This window comes from Ostrinia furnacalis, unplaced genomic scaffold, assembly GCF_004193835.3.
Source record: "Ostrinia furnacalis isolate ACB-3 unplaced genomic scaffold, ASM419383v2 OfSCF4123, whole genome shotgun sequence".
Lineage (NCBI taxonomy): Eukaryota > Metazoa > Arthropoda > Insecta > Lepidoptera > Crambidae > Ostrinia > Ostrinia furnacalis.
In genome coordinates, this window is record NW_021134362.1 from 43,855 (window position 1) to 62,767 (window position 18,913).

At 39.8% G+C, this 18,913-nt stretch overlaps 1 protein-coding gene across 36 annotated transcripts in view; it reads left to right on the forward strand.

Annotated features, from left to right (window-relative positions):
* The window catches only part of LOC114358867 (nucleolar protein dao-5), a 43,860-nt gene extending 25,249 nt beyond the window's left edge, over nt 1–18,611 (forward strand). For 30 of the 36 annotated variants that reach the window (XM_028312970.1, XM_028312968.1, XM_028312973.1 and 27 more), the window contains 8 exons: nt 21–110; nt 3,882–4,017; nt 6,433–6,512; nt 7,264–7,381; nt 11,779–11,907; nt 14,773–14,888; nt 17,106–17,308; nt 18,465–18,611. In XM_028312970.1, the coding sequence (XP_028168771.1) occupies nt 21–110; nt 3,882–4,017; nt 6,433–6,512; nt 7,264–7,381; nt 11,779–11,907; nt 14,773–14,888; nt 17,106–17,308; nt 18,465–18,542 (950 nt within the window). In that variant the 3' untranslated portion in view covers nt 18,543–18,611. Of the gene's footprint in view, nt 1–20; nt 111–3,881; nt 4,018–6,432; nt 6,631–7,263; nt 7,382–11,778; nt 11,908–14,772; nt 14,889–17,105; nt 17,309–18,464 lie in introns of all 36 variants that reach the window. The other 6 variants (XM_028312969.1, XM_028312978.1, XM_028312979.1 and 3 more) reach the window with 1 other exon arrangement.
* The last annotated feature ends 302 nt before the right edge of the window (nt 18,612–18,913 follow it).

An 18,913-nucleotide genomic window follows, 5' to 3' on the forward strand; every position in this document is an offset into this window, starting at 1 on the left:
ATTTACAATATTGTTTCCAGGTAACGCATCAGTGAAAGAACTTGACACAAGAGTTGAGAAGCTGGAAGACAGCTCCAATTCGGATTCCGATAGCAGCAGTTCTGGATCTGGTAAGTAATAATTCAAATTCACCATTTATTTATTTATTGTAAAAGCTTTTATGCACCACAAAGACTTTTTCGCCTAGTTAACATACAAAATCAGTCGGCCGTTTGGTGTAGTGGTTCAGAATGGACTACTATGCCGAGAGGTCCCGGGTTCGATTCCCGGCCGGGCAGAAATTGAAATGATGAATTTAAATTTCTGTGACGGGTCTGGGTGTGACTATGTATAATATTTATGTATTAAAAAAAAGTATATAAGTAGTATATTCGTTAAGCTAGCACCCATAACATAACACAAGCATTAAGTTGCTTACTTTGGGGCTAGCTGGCGCTGTGTGAAATTGTCCAAAGATTTATTTATTATTTAATTATTTTAGATAATAGCTGTGCTCGTGAAAAACCCTTATCATTAATCACCTTATTGAATACATAATTATACACGGTATTTAATGAAAAAAGTGTGTTAGACACTAAGGCCCAGAACAGACGGTGAAACGCAACTGCAACGTAACTGCAACTTTGTGATGATTCTGATGAATGAAACTGACACTGAAAGTTTCAAACTGGTCGCGTCATGTGTGGTCTCTCAACGGACGCTACGGTAGAAACTTAGATGCAACTCAAAAGTAACTAGCAGTTGCAGTTTCGTTGCAGTTGCGTTTCACCGTCTGTTCTGGGCCCAAGAATCGGTCAAGCCGTCTCGGTGGAGTTTTTTTAAAAACTGACACGAGAATGTTATTGTGTAAAGCCTGGTCCGTGAGCACGTAGAAACTTTTCCAATGACCCCAAAGCTACCCATCCTTATCGCTCGCGCGTAATTATATTGCTGTCGCGACTGTGCGACGGGCGCCCGCAGTGAGTGTGCGAGCGCGACAGCAACATAATTACGCGCGAGCGATAAGGATGGGTAGCTAGGAGTCATTGGACAAAATTCTACGTGCTCGGAGACTGGGCTTTAGTTAACATACAATTATTTTAGATAATAGCTGTGCTCGCGACTTCATACTCGTGAAAAAACCCTTATCATCAATCACTTTATTGAATACATAACACGGTGTTTAATGAAAAAAGCGTCAGTGGAGTATTTTTTAAACTGACACGAGAATTTTATTGGGTAGTATGCATTTAGAAAACTTAGTAGTCAGATTCTTTATTATAAGTCTACCGCATAACTGAGTTAGTGCTTGAGTTATGGGAGCGGCACGGGACGGGTGACATGACGTGACAGAGCATACAAGCAGGCCTGTTCATCTCCGCGAATTTACATCGAAAACAAAACACGCACGATGGCACCCTACAGGATACTATTCGACAAGGCCTCACATACGAGCGAACATTGACTCGCACGCGTATTCTTGTGTATGATGGAAGAAAATAAAGATAATGGTGTACTAAATACTGTGCAGTATTTAACTGCCTAATAATAAAAACACAGAATGTACTTTTTTAAGTAGCCTCCAGACACTGAGAGGTAAATAAGTAGTTAATATTATTCATGATAATTCATGCTAAATCATGTATTTCCTCCGCCATTTTTCGCAGTTTGGCACCTCACGTCACATCATTTTACCGAAGTCAAATTCAAATTCAAATTCAAAATCTTTATTGCATTCTATGTTGTACATAAGGTCTTAAACAATATATTGTATAGTCTCAAACATAGACCCGGTTTGGGCACAGCAACATTGTGTTTTACAAACATTTATTTATTAATTCGGCATGCATATTAATGTTAACAATTCCAGAATCTATTAAATTGAAAAAATCTTAATTAACTGGAAATATTTGATGTCATAATTTTAAAGATGTCAAGTTCACGATGTCAATTTACAATGTCAATATTTTATACAGGGTGTTACTTTGCATTCTTGCCATATTTACAGAGGTTACTATATTACTGATACTGAACACAAATCCGTAAAAAAATAATGCCCGAAAAATTTTTTTTTTTAATCTTCAGTATTTTATTTTATCGACAATCTGTTAAACACACCACTAATTATCGTAACGCATGCACATCACTTGTTGGCGATGGCGATGGAGACTTTTTTACTTTTTATTGTATTTTTAAATATCTATTGCAATCTATTGTCTTTAAAATGTCTTTTTGACACTTGTAAAAAACTGAGAAATCCATCAAACACAATAAATAATACCAAAATGACTGAAGTGTATTCAAACAACGAATAATTTAATCAAAATGGTGCTTGGAGTGTCTGCAAGACGTCTTAGACGAAATGCTTGATGACGTACCCTTAGCGTTACACCAAATGATCTACTACCAGGAGGATGGTGCTCCCCCACAATAAGGACGTCAAGTGCGCGAATAATACGTTTGGTGAACAGTGGATTGGACGAGGGGTCCAGTAGCTTGGCCACCACGATCCTCGGACCTGACACCAATGGATTTTTGGAGTGACTCGAAACGACTGGTATGCGCAGAAGAGATAAACAGTGTAAACGCGTTACATGAAAGGATTGTTTTAGTGAAACTGTGATACAAAACGTTTATGTGTTGCGAAAACTAAAGCTAAAAACCTACGCTTCGCCGTGCTAGACTGTGCCTTCATCAGAACGGAGGACACTTTGAACACTTGCTTCGCAGTACGTAAACTTTGTAAGTAGGAACTTATAAATAAATAATTAATTGTGAATAAGGTGATTTCATTTCATTCAAAGGAAAATCTGAAATCAACTGAAGAGTATTTTAAAATAGTTATTATGAATGGATAAAAAGGCTGGTACCCAAAGCCATAAAATTGAGAACTAGGCCACGCCCACTAGGTTTATTCCACTTGCACCTGTAGAACGTGCGAGGCAAAATTGGTTTATTCCAATTTGTACTGAAAAACCAAATTTACTAAAATCTTAGTGTACTTTCTTTATGGGAGTCTCTTGTTTATCTTAAATAATAGGTATTGTTACCTACTTTTAACTCTGTGAATATGGCAAGAATGCAAAGTAACACGGTGTATAATAATAGGTATGTTCAATATAATAGAATTTACGTGGAAGTTTGCTAAAATTATACAATATTGAGTACACAGTCATAATAATACTTAATAATAATATTCATGTCTAAACAAAGATAATAAATTAAAAATTATTAAAAATAATTGCATAATGTCATGGAATTGTAGTATAATGTCAATAATAAAAATTAATAAAATTTGTATAAATTGGGTAGATACCACTATGTCAAAGTTTATCTTTAAAATAATCTTCCAATCTATAATAACATTTTTGTTGTCAGCCCTATAGCTTCGGCGCAGTGCCGATCACTGACGTTTGTCAACAAAATGGTGCTTGACTCTTGAGACAGGCTAAATTACACCATATTGTTAATGACATTGAGCATACATTTTTTTAAATACCTTCGCGAAGTAAAACTTCTGTACGTAGTACTTATTATTATTCTGTGATACAAGTCTGAAGCACATCTGAAGTCTCGCTGACGTTTGACATCACTGCATCACCCTCCCGTGCCGCTTCCATACCTCAGGCACTGACTTAGTCAAACGCCAGATCTATTCTAACAGTGTGACTTAATGGAATTTTTCCACAAGCGGTTTGGTCGGTTTTTAATCAAACAAAGACATAAGGATGTCTTACATCGTTCGTATCAGCCAAAAGACGTCCACTGCTGGACAAGGTTTTCCACAATGACCGGTCCTACGCCGCCTGCATCCAGGAACCTCCCGCGACCTTCACCAGATCGTCGGTCCACCTAGTCTTGCACTTTCGTATTTCTCACAATCTTCTCCATTCTTCTTACAGGCAGTTCCAGCTCTGGCTCTAGTTCAGGCTCCAGTTCCGGCAGCTCCAGCTCTTCGGACAGTTCCGATTCGTCCGACGACGAAGCGCCCAAGACTGAACCGCCGCCGCAGAATAACACATCTATTGAGGACGACCAGTGAGTTACTAAAGCCCGGTCTGTGAGCACGTACAATATTATAAAATTATCACTTCAGTGTGATAATTTTATAGTAAAAAATGCAACATAATAGTTTAAAATATTATACGTACAATATTGTCCAATGACCCCAAGCTACCCATCCTTATCGCTCGCGCGTAATTATATTTCTGTCGCCACTGTGCGACGCGCGCCCGCAGTGAGTGTGCGAGCGCGACAGCAACATAATTACGCGCAAGCGATAAGGATGGGTAGCTTGTGGTCATTGGACAAAATTCTACGTGCTCACAGACCAGACTATATCACTAGTAAAATAATATTTTGTATATCTGAAAGTGTTGTGAATGCTTATACTAAAACGTTTGTTTTTATTTGTATAGAGAACAATAGTGTCTAGACAAACCTAAAAAGGATTTAGGACGCTATTTGGATCAAATATGTAATTGCTCAATAATGAATAATAAATAAATAAATAAATAGTGAATTTTTGGATAGGTCGAATTCGGACAGGTATCCGGACAGCCCGAACAACACTCTGGAAAACGACAAGTGAGTCGCTAGTTTATATTCGGACAGTTATAATTTGAGTGGTACGAGTTCAAACATTAAATCTGGACAGCTCTGACGAGTGTAACCCGGACAGCTACTACCCGCAAAGTTACAATGCGGACAGGTACAATTCAGATAGGTACAATTCGGACATTGAAAATCACACAACGGGTTTCAACGGTTTTAGTTCGGACAGATCCAATTCGTCCGATGACGAGGCGCCCAAGACTGAAACGCCGCCGCAGAACAACACATCTATTGAGGATGACCAGTGAGTGTTTCATTACATACCGGACACCTATCCGGACCGCCCGGACAGCTTGAATCCGAGCAGTCCGGACAGTTGCGAGTCGTCCAACGACGAAGCGCCCAAGACTGAGCCCGCGCCGCAGAATAACACATCTGTTGAGGACGACCAGTGAGTGTTTCATTGCAATCCGGACACCTATCCGGACCGCCCGGACCCTGTATAATCCGGCTGTATCTCCAGGTCACCTAGATACATTCCATAGCAGCTGTAATAAACATTTAGGTACATACATTTACCAATTTTGGTGATAAATAGGCATTTTGTATTAGTTTTTGTATAACGCCTGAACAAAAACAAAGGGTAATATTTTGGTGTTATACATAGATTTCGAATATAAAAAAATATATAATTTAACTAATTAAGACATGACAAAAAAACTGAGGTATGTCTCGTTTCTGTCGGGTCTGGGTTTTTTTTGTATGGGGCGTGACCGTTCTTCTTTTATGGTTATAAAACCAAATAATGATCACACGTGTTCTCTTTAACAGATGGATAGCGATTAATCCCAACTTAACAGTTTTATAGCCATAAAAGTTGGCTCAAGCGTAACTACCTATTTTTTGAAGAAGTGACTGGATCCTTCTAAAGATACATTTTTGGGATAAAAACCTTTCCTTTAATGAAATGAAGTTTAGAAATAGGCTTTTAAATGGTGCCAATATTGGTGGGAAGTGGGGATGCATACGTTTGAAAGTGCTTGTCGCGGGAGGTGCGATTTATTTGATGTCGAGTGTATTAAGAACGACCAGTGAGCTACTAAAGCCCGGTCTGTGAGCACGTAGAATTTTGTCCAATGACCCCAAGCTACCCATCCTTATCGCTCGCGCGTAATTATGTTGCTGTCGCGCTCGCACACTCACTGCGGCCGCCCGTCGCACAGTCGCGAAAATTCTACGTGCTCGCAGACCAGAAACCAAAACCTCCGTTTGTCTCTGTCATCATCATTATGGTAATTCTCTCGCCTCTCGCCTTATGTGCCCAGAGCACAGAACAGCTGCTTTTCGTGGCAGCTTTCGATATTCTGCCACGAAATGTTGGAATAACTTACCGCCGCCAATTCGAAACTCCAAATCAAATGCAACTTTCAATAATTTACTCGTAATTTAAAGAAATTTATATTAGACGAACAAATGTCTATTGCCTGAGTAGTTGTTCTGCATCTTTTCCCTTTATTACACAAACATAACTTTTTGACACATCTAGCACTTTCTGTTGACACACACACCTAACACATACACCTAACACACACACCTAACACACACAGCTAGCACACACACCTACAAATTTATGTAATCGTTGAAGTTTTGTATAATTTTAAAATAAAAATGCCAATGTTTATGGCGTCCAATGTGACGCTCTTTTAAAAAAGTGGCCTCCGCAGAATAACAGCGTCCTGTTCTGGGTCTACCTCGGAGCAGGACACAATGCTGAGCGGATGCCATTTTGGTCCACAAATGTGCAAGTATTTTAAACTGTATACTGTAATAATTTAATATGTTGGGCCAAATAAAATATTTTCTTTCTTTCTTTCTTTAAAAATAACCCAATCTTTCCAGATCATTCGGCGCGTGGTCATACAGCGGTGGCAACCAGTCGGACGCGTCGGATTCCGACCCGGAGCGCGCGGGCGACCCGGGTTCGATTCCCCGCGCGAGCGAGCACGACGAGATCAGCGAGAGCGACAACGAGTCGGCCGACAAGAGCTTCCAGTGCCACATATGTCGGAAGTGGTACTCTACTAGGGTTACCCTTAAGTAAGTGTTAGAATAGTACTATATTTTACTACTATCCTGATTCGTACTATCCTATCTTACTGCTGTCATATCCTACGTTATCCTACCCTACTCCCTGCTATCCTCTCCTACTTGCTACTATCCTATCCTACCTACTCCCTGCTATCCTCCTACTTGCTACTATCCTATCCTACGTCGCACTATCCTATCCTACTACTTGCTATCCTATCCTAGTCCTTGCTTTTATATCCTACTCTTAGCTATCCTACTTCCAGCTTCCTACTATCCTCTCCTACTTCCTGCTATCCTATCCCATTCGACCCGGGTTCGATTCGCGAGCGAGCACGACGAGACCAGTGAGAGCGACAACGAGTCGGCCGACAAGAGCTTCCAGTGTCACATATGTCGGAAGTGGTACTCTACTAGGGTTACCCTTAAGTAAGTACTAAAATATAATCATATCTTACTACTATCCTACTTCCTGCCCTTTGTCGCGCTACCCTATCCTAAATTGTACTATCCTATCCTGCTTGCTACTGCCCTATCCTACTTGATACTGTCCTATCCTACTTGCTACTATCCTATCCTACGTCTCACTGTCTTATCCTACTCCCTGCTATCCTATCCTACTCCCTGCTATCCTATTCGATTCGGGTTCGATGCCCCGCGCGAGCGAGCACGACGAGATCAGCGAGAGCGACAACGAGTCGGCCGACAAGAGCTTCCAGTGTCACATATGTCGGAAGTGGTACTCTACTAGGGTTACCCTTAAGTGAGTGTTAGAATAGTACTATATTTTACTACTATCCTGATTCGTACTATCCTATGTTACTGCTATCATATCCTACGTTATCCTACCCTACTCCCTGCTATCCTCTCCTACTTGCTACTATCCTATCCTTCCTACTCCCTGCTATCCTCCTACTTGCTACTATCCTATCCTACGTCTCACTATCCTATCCTACTACTTTCTATCCTATCCTACTACTTGCTATCCTATCCTAGTCTAAGCTATCTTACTTCCAGCTATCCTACTATCCTCTCCTACATCCTACTATCCTATCTACTATATATCTTACTATTCTATCCTACTATTCTATCCTACTCCCAGCTATCTTACTATCCTATCCTACTTTCTACTATCCTATCCTACGTCCCACTATCCTATCCTACTCCTTGCTATCCTATCCTACTGTCCTATCCTATTCCCAGCCTATTCCATTCATATCTTACCCCCAATCGTCCTATATTACACCCAGCTGTACTATGTTACTTCCAGCTGTCTTATCTTCCTATTCTATCCTTACTCTTAGTTAAATAAATAAATAAATATCTTTGGACAATCTCACACAGCGCCATCTAGCCCCAAAGTAAGCAATTAATATGCTTGTGTTATGGGTGCTAGCTTAACGGATATATTACTTATATACTTTTTTTTTAAATACATACATAAATTATACATAGTAACACCCAGACCCGTCACAGAAATTAAAATTCATCATTTCAATTTCTGCCCGGCCGGGAATCGAACCCGGGACCTCTCGGCATAGTAGTCCGTTCTGAACCACTACACCAAACGGCCGACAATTATCCTACTGTTCTCTCCTACTCCGTGCTATCCTGCTCCCTATCTATCTACCCTCCGCCTTAAGCCCCTGCGTGTGACCTGTCCCGAAACGCGCAGGCGACCCGGGTTCGATGCCCCGCGCGAGCGAGCACGACGAGATCAGCGACAAGAGCTTCCAGTGTCACATATGTCGGAAGTGGTACTCTACTAGGGTCACTCTCAAGTGAGTATTGAATCTTAGCTTACTATCCTATCCTACTCCCTGCCATTTTCTCCTACTTCTTACTATCCTATCCTATTCCCTGCTATCCTCTCCTACTTGCTACTATCCTATCCTACTCTTAGCTATCTTACTTCCAGCTATCTTACTATCCTCTCCTACTTCCTACTATCCTATCTACTATCTTACTATTCTATCCTACTATCCTATCCTACGTCCTATTAACCTACGCTACGTTCTACTACACTATCCTACTTCCTGCTATCCTAAGTTACTTCTTACTATACTATTCTGCTTCCTACTATCCTCTCCTACTTCCTGCTATCCTATCCTACTCCCTGCGATCCTATCCTACTTTCTACCCTACATCCCACTCCTATCCTACATCCTACTATCCTATGCTACGTTCTACCGTATCCTAATCCCTGCTACCCTATCCTACTCCCTGCTATCATATGGAGCATTCCACGCGAAGCGGACAGGTAAAAAAAGTCGATGTTTCCGATTTCAGTAATATTTGAGTATGTTCTACCTATACATATTATTGATACGTGTACCAAATATTTTTGTAATATAATGACCAGTTTAAGAGTTATGGGTCTTCGAAGTTTTCGACAACCGGTTGGCATGCAGTACTTCAAAGCCGATTATGGAGTCATAAAATTATATATTAAAATAATTAAACCACGGGATTTATTACTTCATTTACCGTGCTTTTTAACTGTATTTTTGGAAACGAAAAAAAAATTATTTTTTCCTAAAAAAAATGCAAATTAATTTTTTTTCCTTGATTTTCACAAAGTTCGACCCTTTCGATTTTTTTAATTTTTTTTATTTAAATAGCTAATATTGTGTAGAACATTCATGCCAACTTTCAAAGTGGGCGTGGAAGTGGATTCGGAGCTAGACTGAAAATACTGCCGAAGGGTGGCGTCCAGCGCCGCGCCGTCGCGCTGCCGCGCCTGAAGCCCGCCGCCTGTGCGCGTTTAGTGAAACTGACAAGCAAATAAAATCACTTTTGACGGAATGTTTTGTAGATTTTTAATAACACCAATACATTTTTAGTACCTATTAAATACTAAAAAATACGTTATGGCCAGGCTTGTTTTTACTCGGACACTGAAAGGATCGCTCCGAACTCCGAAAATCGGTCAAATGAACTAGTTCGGTCTTCTAGTACTATTAACTAGCACATTTTAGTACACTGATTCTATTAGGTAGATCGAACGAAAAAAGTCTTTATTCATAACTAGCGGCCGCCCGCGACTTCGTACGCGTGGATCCCGTTTTAACCCCTTCATCTATCTTACGCGGTTTAGATTTTTTCATACAAATGTTTTTTCCCGCTAACTCCCGTTCCCGTGGGAATTTTGCAATATCCTGTTGTAACTAAGCTTTAAGTTTAGTAAGGTACCTGCATGCCAAATTTCAAGCGTCTAACTTAAGCGGTTTAGATTTTTCATACAAAAGGATTTTCCCGCTAATGCCCGTTCCCGTGGGAATTCCTAAGTATCCTATAACCTGCCCAGGAGTATGAAGAATAATTGTACCAAGTTTCGTTAAAATCCGTCGAGTAGTTTTTGTTTCTATAAGGAACATACAGACAGACAGACAGACAACTTTGAAAGTTGGCATGAATGTTCTACACAATATTAGCTATTTAAATAAAAAAAATAAAAAAAATCGAAAGGGTCGAACTTTGTGAAAATCAAGGAAAAAAAATTAATTTGCATTTTTTTTAGGAAAAAATAATTTTTTTTTCGTTTCCAAAAATACAGTTAAAAAGCACGGTAAATGAAGTAATAAATCCCGTGGTTTAATTATTTTAATATATAATTTTATGACTCCATAATCGGCTTTGAAGTACTGCATGCCAACCGGTTGTCGAAAACTTCGAAGACCCATAACTCTTAAACTAGTCATTATATTACAAAAATATTTGGTACACGTATCAATAATATGTATAGGTAGAACATACTCAAATATTACTGAAATCGGAAACATCGACTTTTTTTACCTGCCCGCTTCGCGTGGAATGCCCCATATACTACTCGAGCACGACTAGATCAGCGAGAGTGACGAGTCGGCCGATAAAAGTTTCCAGTGTCACATATGTCGGAAGTGGTACTCTACTAGGGTCACGCTCAAGTGAGTGTTAGGATAGAATCATATCTGACTATAGTCTGGTCCGGGAACACGTAGAATTTTGTCCAATGACCCCAAGCTACCCATCCTTATCGCTTGCGCGTAATTATGTTGCTGTCACGCTCGCACACTCACTGCGGGAGCCCGTCGCACAGTCGCGACAGCAATATAATTACGCGCGAGCGATAAGGATGGGTAGCTTGGGGTCATTGGACAAAATTCTATGTACTCCCGGACCAGATTATATACTCCTATCCTGTGCCTACCATACTTCCTACCCTATGTATAACCTACTTCTACCCTATAACTTTCCTACCCTACGACTTACTATCCATGTTTCTATCCTACTCCTAGCTATCCGAAATATTTGTTATGCGCATTTTTAGGGCCCTGTAACTTCTTTATTTGTAGATAAAATATACATATTTTCATGATTCTTTCACAAATATTATTGGTTTTATTGGCTTATTCCACTATTCGTTCACTTTTTGTTCACTTTTCCCCGTTAACGCCAATTGGAACTTATAATGGGGAATAATGAAGTAAAAAGTTCATTTAAAATAGTAAGACACGGGACGCGACGCGACGTTTATTATTGAGTTCATTAATCCATATTACGTTCAAAATAAAAACCTAATATAACGGGAATAGTGACTGAGTTTCTTGCGCTGCTTCTTCTCAGCACTGGCCCATTTATTGTCCCGAAGCAGTGGTAGGGTTAATATTGGGACGTGTAAAAGTGCTTTTTTAAAGCCTATGGGGCCATCCATAAAGTACGTCACACGAATTTCATGATTTTTTGACCCCCCCTCCGTCCTTGTCACAGGTGGTCACATTTCTGAGACCCCCCCCTCCCTAGTGTGACGTAACATGTTTTGCAATTTCACATCAAAAAATTATTAAATTAACAGTAGTTCCGAAATTAGTTTTATTTCTATTTAAATTAAGTATATTTTTTATGAAATCAACATTATATCAAATATTTGAAACAATTGAAATGTGATGTCACGAAACTTAGGACCCCTCCCACCCCTTGTCACACCATGTCACACTTTGTCAACCCCCTCCCCCCCTCTTTACGTGTGACGTACTTTATGGATGACTCCTATTTGCAAAAATAAATGAATTTTATTTTATTTTAATTTTATGTCAACGGGGAATAGTGGAATAAGCCGTTTTATTAATAGAAAAAAACTGGAAACATCTCCATTATTAATTACCACAATTTCTTCCACAGAATCCACAGACGCATCCATCAGAACCGTGGCGGCGCCAACTCAAGAGCCCGGACGCGCTCGTCGGAGCGCTACGAGTGCGACTGTTGCAGCGAGACCTTCAGCCGCCGCGAGAAGCTCTGGGAGCACAAGTTAGTAAAAAAAAATTCATATAATTAACTTTAAAAAAAAATAAAACCGACTTCAAATGCGTGAACACAAAAAAAAACTAAAAATTATATATAGCGTATAAAAAAGTTCATCCCCAATTTTCCACCCTTGGGGGTGAAATATTTTCTTCAAATTCGCATGAAACCACCCTTTTGATAATACCTATTCAACAAAAAAATAATCGTTCAAATTGATTTATAATCGGCGGAGATATTGCGTATAAAAATGTTCATCCCCAATTTTCCACCCTTGGGGGTTGTTTTTTCTATTATTAAATTTAAATGGGACCACCCTTGAGGTATTACCTATACGCCGAAAAAAGATTTGTTCAAATCGGTTCATAATTGGCGGAGTTATCGCGTAACAAACATAGAAAAAAAAACATACGGGTCGAATTGAGAACCTCCTCCTTTTTTGAAATCGGTTGAAAAACTCATTCATTTCTGCAAATAGGCTTTTAAAAGCACTGTGGCGACATCTAAGATACGCCACTACAAACGTGTACCAACAGATGGCGCTGTTACGACTGCACTATGGCACACTCCGCCGCTCATACAAACCTGCATCGCGGTGACGGAGTTTTCTACCCTGCCAAGTACAGTCGCGGGATGAAAAGGTTCGTCACCTTAGTGTCGGTTTTCGCTTGCACTAGGTACTGTAAGAGTCAAACCTGCCAACATAACAGTGCAAGAAACAGTGCTGCTAACATTTTAATAAATATTCATGACGTTTGCTAACGAATAAGGTTTTGCTTGTTTATTTTTCTATCCCATCAGTGCACTGCAATGATGACATTGACCAATTGACAATAGTTTTTTTTTAATTTATAAGAAATAATAATGGCAGGTTGAACCAACAAGAAGGTTTTAGTTTATCAATCATAATAATCTTCTTGACAAGATAAATCTTCAAACAACTTTGATCTGAATAATTTTGAACTTTACTGACGAACAGTTAAAGATTATTTTCTCTAACTCGAGATTATTCTGTAACATAGTTTCTAAAGGTAATATGTGCTCGCGATTCGTTGAAGGAATCAATTTGAAAACTGACGAACCTTTTCATTCCGTGACTGTACATATAGACAAACCAAGATGGTGTAAATTGGACCTTGGTCCCCGAGCACAACACCCGCTCGGAAGGAAGCACTCACATCTAGCTTCCTTATTGTGGTTGAGTATCATATCCCACAGCACTTTTACACCCTACCACTGCTTCAGGACAATAAATGGGCCGGTGCTGAGAAGAAGCAGCGCAAGAAACTCAGTCACTAATGTCAGCCTCTTTTTTAAAGGTTTACAGGCTTTAAGATATACATAGGGTGGGTGTACCAGTAACAAACCGAATAAGCGACATTTTAAAAGTAATTTTGATATTGTGACTCAATTATTACAACAATCATTGCAAAAAAAAGAATTAACTACTCCTTGTCTATCATAGAATCAAGTAGCTTATTCCAATTTTCTTAATAGCTGTAAGGTTTATTTTTATTTAACAATCAATGTGGAAAGTCGCAATGTGCCTAAGGTTGACCAGATCGTAAAAGTCGTGTTTGTCGCTTTTATTTATGACTAATGATTGGTAGAAGTACGGCAGTGCTACCAAACGTAACAAAAGTGGCGGGAAATTCGACAGATTGTTAATATTTTGATGTGAAATTAGAAATGGTGTACTACTGGTTCCTGGTGTGGGACTGGTGCACCCATCCTAGTTATAAATATTTATGCGAGCTAGGCAGTTACGCATCCCAAACATTTTTATCTTTTAAATAATCATCGACTTTATAGTAGCCCTTTTTCATTATGGTACTTTTAATATGTGCTTTTAATTTATGAATGGGTAGTTCTACAACAGTTTGGATTATTTAAGAATTTAATACATTTTCCCATAAATGAATTACCAATCTTATGCAATCTGAAATTTGGAACGGCGAGTTTATTTTTGTTTCTTGTATTAAAGTTATGCAAATCGCTAGTTCGTGTAGTTCTGTAGCTTGTTTTTAGGTTAAAGGTCATAGCAGACTTATCAACTCGGAAAGGGATCAACACCGTATCGCCTTTCGCGAGCTCTCATCGCCTTTTACGCGGTAAGGCTACGGTGCGGATAAATGTGTGTTCGCCGCCTTGAGTTGATACGGTTACGATCCGTTTCCGGATTGATGTGTGCTTCGTCTTTTATTATCGAACTAAAATGGCTGACTATTGGGGCAGAAAAGTTTCAGGTTTTCCAAGAATTAGGTTATCAAAGGTTTTCGAAGAGTTGGGTTTTCGACAAGTTAGATTTCCGACAAGTAAGGTTTTCAAAGAGTTAGGTTTTCGACTAGTTAGGTTTTCAAAGAGTTAGGTTTTCGACAAGTTAGGTTTTCAAAGAGGTTTTCGAGAAGTTAGGTTTTCAAAGAGTTAGGTTTTTGACAAGTCAGGTTTTCATAGAGTTGGGTTTTCGACAAGTTAGGTTTTCAAAGAGGTTATCAAAGTCAGGTTTCATAGTTAGGTTTTCGACAAGTTAGGTTTTCAAAGAGTTTTTCGACAAGTTAGGTCTTCAAAGAGGTTTTCGACAAGTTAGGTTTTCAAACAGTTAGGTTTTCGACAAGATAGGTTTTCAAAGAGGTTTTCGACAAGTTAGGTTTTCAAAGAGTTAGGTTTTCGACAAGTCAGGTTTTCTTAGAGTTGGGTTTTCGACAAGTTAGGTTTTCAAAGACGTTTTCGACAAGTTAGGTTTTCAAAGAGTTAGGTTTTCGACAAGTTATAATTCTAGGTTTTCAGTTAGATTGGCTTTTTGAAAAACCGGGAAATGTTTTTAAAATTTACGTGACCCATTCAGGAACTGACCTTCTACCTTATTTTCAGAGCGGAAGCCCACCGTGGGTCCATGACGGTTCGCTGCGAAGTGTGCCGCAAGTGTTTCGAAGATGATGCAGAATTAGCGGCGCATGATCGAGCGCACACGCCCGATGAGCGAGCCGGTATGTATACAGGGGTCCACAGGGGTCCATAGACACCCCAGACTACTTCAGACTGCTAGGGGTGTAACTGGGGCTTACAGGGGTCCATACGATAGACACTTCATACTGTTAGGGGGTTCATGGACCCCAGAATGCTCGGGGGTCCAGTCTTCTCATGTAACTGGTGTCCATAGCCATTCTAAACTGGTCGGGGGTCCTTAGCAATTCTAAACTGGTTGGGGTCCATACCATATACACTTCAGACTGTTAGGGGGTTCATGGATACTTCAGAATGCTCGGGGGTCCAGTCTCCTCATGTAACTGGGGTCCATAGCCATTCTAAACTGGTCGGGGGTCCATAGCAATTCTAAACTAGTTGGGGTCCATACCATAGACACTTCAGACTGTTAGGGGGTCCATGGATACTCAAGAAAGCTCGGGGGTCCAGTCTCCTCATGTAACTGGGGTCCATAGCCATTCTAAACTGGTCGGGGGTCCATAGCAATTCTGAACTGGTTGGGGTCCATACCATAGACACTTCATACTGTTAGGGGGTCCATGGATACTCAAGAATGCTCGGGGGTCCAGTCTCCTCATGTACAGTCGTGGTCAACTAATTAGGGACAGATAGAATACTAAGCAATACTAAGTGTTCATATCCTATTATTGTGAGCTTCATTCAATATTACTGGCTGTTACTTTGTAAACATATTGACTATCAAGTACTCTATTTAACAGAATACAATAACAACAAAAAAACTTACTAACTTCATAAAGAATCTTAATCAAATCACATGAATCGGTATTTATGGTACGGACGGTCTGGCCACCTAATTAGGAACGCTTAAGTTTTTCCTTCTAAATTAAAAAAATAAAAAGTAATAACTTTTATACTGTTCATTTGTAATTTCGCCGTCAATATGAAAAGCGATATTCTTATCTTGCGAGATAAAAACGCATCAATTAATAATTAGTTATAATCAATCCTTATCATCGTGAATGACCATACCGGTAAATTGCAGATCATCTGAAATGTTCCAAAAACGTGAATCTACAATGCATGTTTATTTCAAAATCATGAAACCACAGAAAATGTGCCTAGAAGGAAGAGGCCAATAAAAACAACCCCACAAGATGATCGCAGAATGGTCACTCTCGCAAAGAGAGACCCCTTTAAGGGTTCCGTTCTGTTCAAGAGCGAGATTTTTGGACCAGAACCGACTGCTGGAGTATNTGGTTATAACCAACAAAACCAACCATATTGGTTATAAAAATACGTTTGATGATTTTGTTTTGTATTCTATATTTATTAATGAAAACTTTTTATGTAATAAACACTTAAATAATTTCCAATTTATTTACATTTACAGTGAAAGTGTCACGTGTCCCTAATTAGTTGTCCATCCCTAGGTCAATAAATGTGTAGGTGGCAATAATTTATTTATTTTAAAAATACTGATCGCAACTAGCTAGTTTCTTTTCTGGCCTTTAAATATTTAGAATACTAGGCAAATTACTTGTTATTAATAGGCACAAGCTACAAAGCCTCGTGAAGATATTTTTTTGGAACTGGAGAGACGGTCTTGTGTTTTAGTCATATAACGTCCCTAATTAGTTGACCACGACTGTAACTGGGGTCCATAGCCATTATAAACTGGTCGGGGGTCCATAGCAATTATAAACTGGTTGGGGTCCATACCATAGACACTTCAGACTGTTAGAGGGTTCATGGATACTCCAGAATGCTCGGGGGTCCAGTCTCCTCATGTAACTGGGGTCTACAGGGGTCCATAGCCATACTAAACTGGTCGGGGTTCCATAGCAATTCTATACTGGTCGGGGTCCATAGCCAGTCTAGACTAGTCAGGGTGTCTATAGACTCCCTAAGTACCTGGGTCCACAGGGGTTCATGGCCACCCCAGACTGATCGGGGGTTCACAGGGGTTCATAGCCAACCTGAAATTGAGGCTATCAGCGCAAAAGTGGTGTAACCCACAGTTTTTATAGTACGGTTTTTTGGTGTAAAATACATTCGTTACAATAATTATAATCTTTCAATGCAATACAACATTTTTGCGCTGATAGCCTCAATTATGCTCTATACACATCAGACTTCTAGGGGGTCTATAGATACCATAGAATGTTCGGGGGTCCAGACTCTTAAGTGATTGAGGTCCACAGTGGTCCGTAGCCAATTCAAATAACCCATTTTTTTTATTTTTATTCATTCTTTTCCAGGCCGCTGCGCCGACTGCGGCGCAATGTTCGCGCGCTACGACCAGCTGCGCCGGCACCGCGCGTGCGCGCACGGCGCGTCGTCCGCCAACAGCAAGCTGCCGCACGCGTGCGCGCAGTGCGGGAAGCGCTTCGGCCACGCGCACTCGCTCACGCGCCACCTGCAGAACCACGCGCGCCAGCTCTACCGCTGCGTCGTGTGCAAGGTGGGCCACGGGGGCCACGCGCGGGGCACACGGCCACTAGGGGGGCACTAGACACACTAGGGAGACACTAGGGGGATGTACGCAATGTGTGAAACGGAATAGATTTAGTGCTGGGGTATTTCTTGTATAATAAAATCGATTATTTCCGCGGTTCATTAATCGATTGAAGTGAATACTTAGTTATTAAAAATATCACAAAAATCAACTATATTTTTCGATTATTGACTTTAATAAACGCATTAAAAATAAATTAATAGTTTTTAATTTAAAGAAACAGAACCAGTACTTTTTAGTATTCGTTTTTTCGAACACGAACCATGAAATTTGAATATTATCAATAAAAAATTGTTACAATAATATTTGTAATTAAAAAAAACATGTTTTTTGTTAAATAACACCTATACATAATATTTCTCTAAAAGTAGGTTTTACTAACTCTTCGAAAAAAATCGATAGATAAATCGCTATGGTTTAGTTATGTGACATCTCTAAATCTTTCAAACTCGAAACGTCATACGGATCATCTTAGGTGAAAAAGACTATATCCTAAATCTATGTCACTAAAACACTAGGGGGTCACTAACGACATTAGGGGGTCACTAAAGACATTAGGGCGTCCCTAACGACACTAGGGAGTGACTAAAGACACTAGGGAGTCACTAACGACACTAGGGAGTCACTAACGACACTAGGGAGTCACTAACGACGCTAGGGAGTTACTAAAGACACTAGGGGTCCACAGTTTGAACTACGCAAGCAATGTAAACTGTTCACATTATGACATCGCTGTAGTTATCATTGCTGTCGCGAGCAATGTGTTCTGTTTTTGGGCATATTGCTGCGACACCGGCCCCGCCCCCTTGTCACATCTTCCTTTAGTTTCTGTGATCTGTGGTTACAATATATCTTTGAATGTCTTTAAACTTTAAACAGTCAAATACTGGGACCGCAATTAACTGGGACCGCGCGGTCCCAGCCGGAGGATCCATAAAAATTAAATATTTTTCTTCCAGCAACAAAAATGAATTATTCAAGCCAAAATCGGTACAGTACTAAAATTTATGAGTAGTCCCAGTCGCCGGAAACTTCCAAATATGACCCTTATCCTCACAACTTTATTCAACGGATTATAACCCTTATTCCCTATGTGTTACAGGCGTCATTCGTCCGCGCGGACCAGCTGGCCCAACACCTGAACAGCCACCTCGCGACGTACAAGCGGCTCAAGCCGTAGGGAGCGTGCAAGAGTTTACACACAATTATTCATTATTATTATATTATATTAATATAGAGTTTTATTTAATATTGCCTTTTATTTTGACTGACATTTTTAAGACGCATCATGCAGTTTGCTTGCCAAAAATACTGAATAAAGTCCGGTCGCCGAGCACGTATAATTTCGTCCAATGACCCCAAGCTACCCATCCTTATCGCTCGCGCGTAATTATACAGTGTGAGTCACGTTAAAGTGTACATAAGAAAATAGATGAAACTAGACCTATTTTTATCGACAAAAAAAGAGGTCAAAATTTTTTTGAATTTTTTTAAAAAATTTTATAGATTTTTTTTTCTTCCAATTACTTATTGTAAAGAAAACGTAATAAC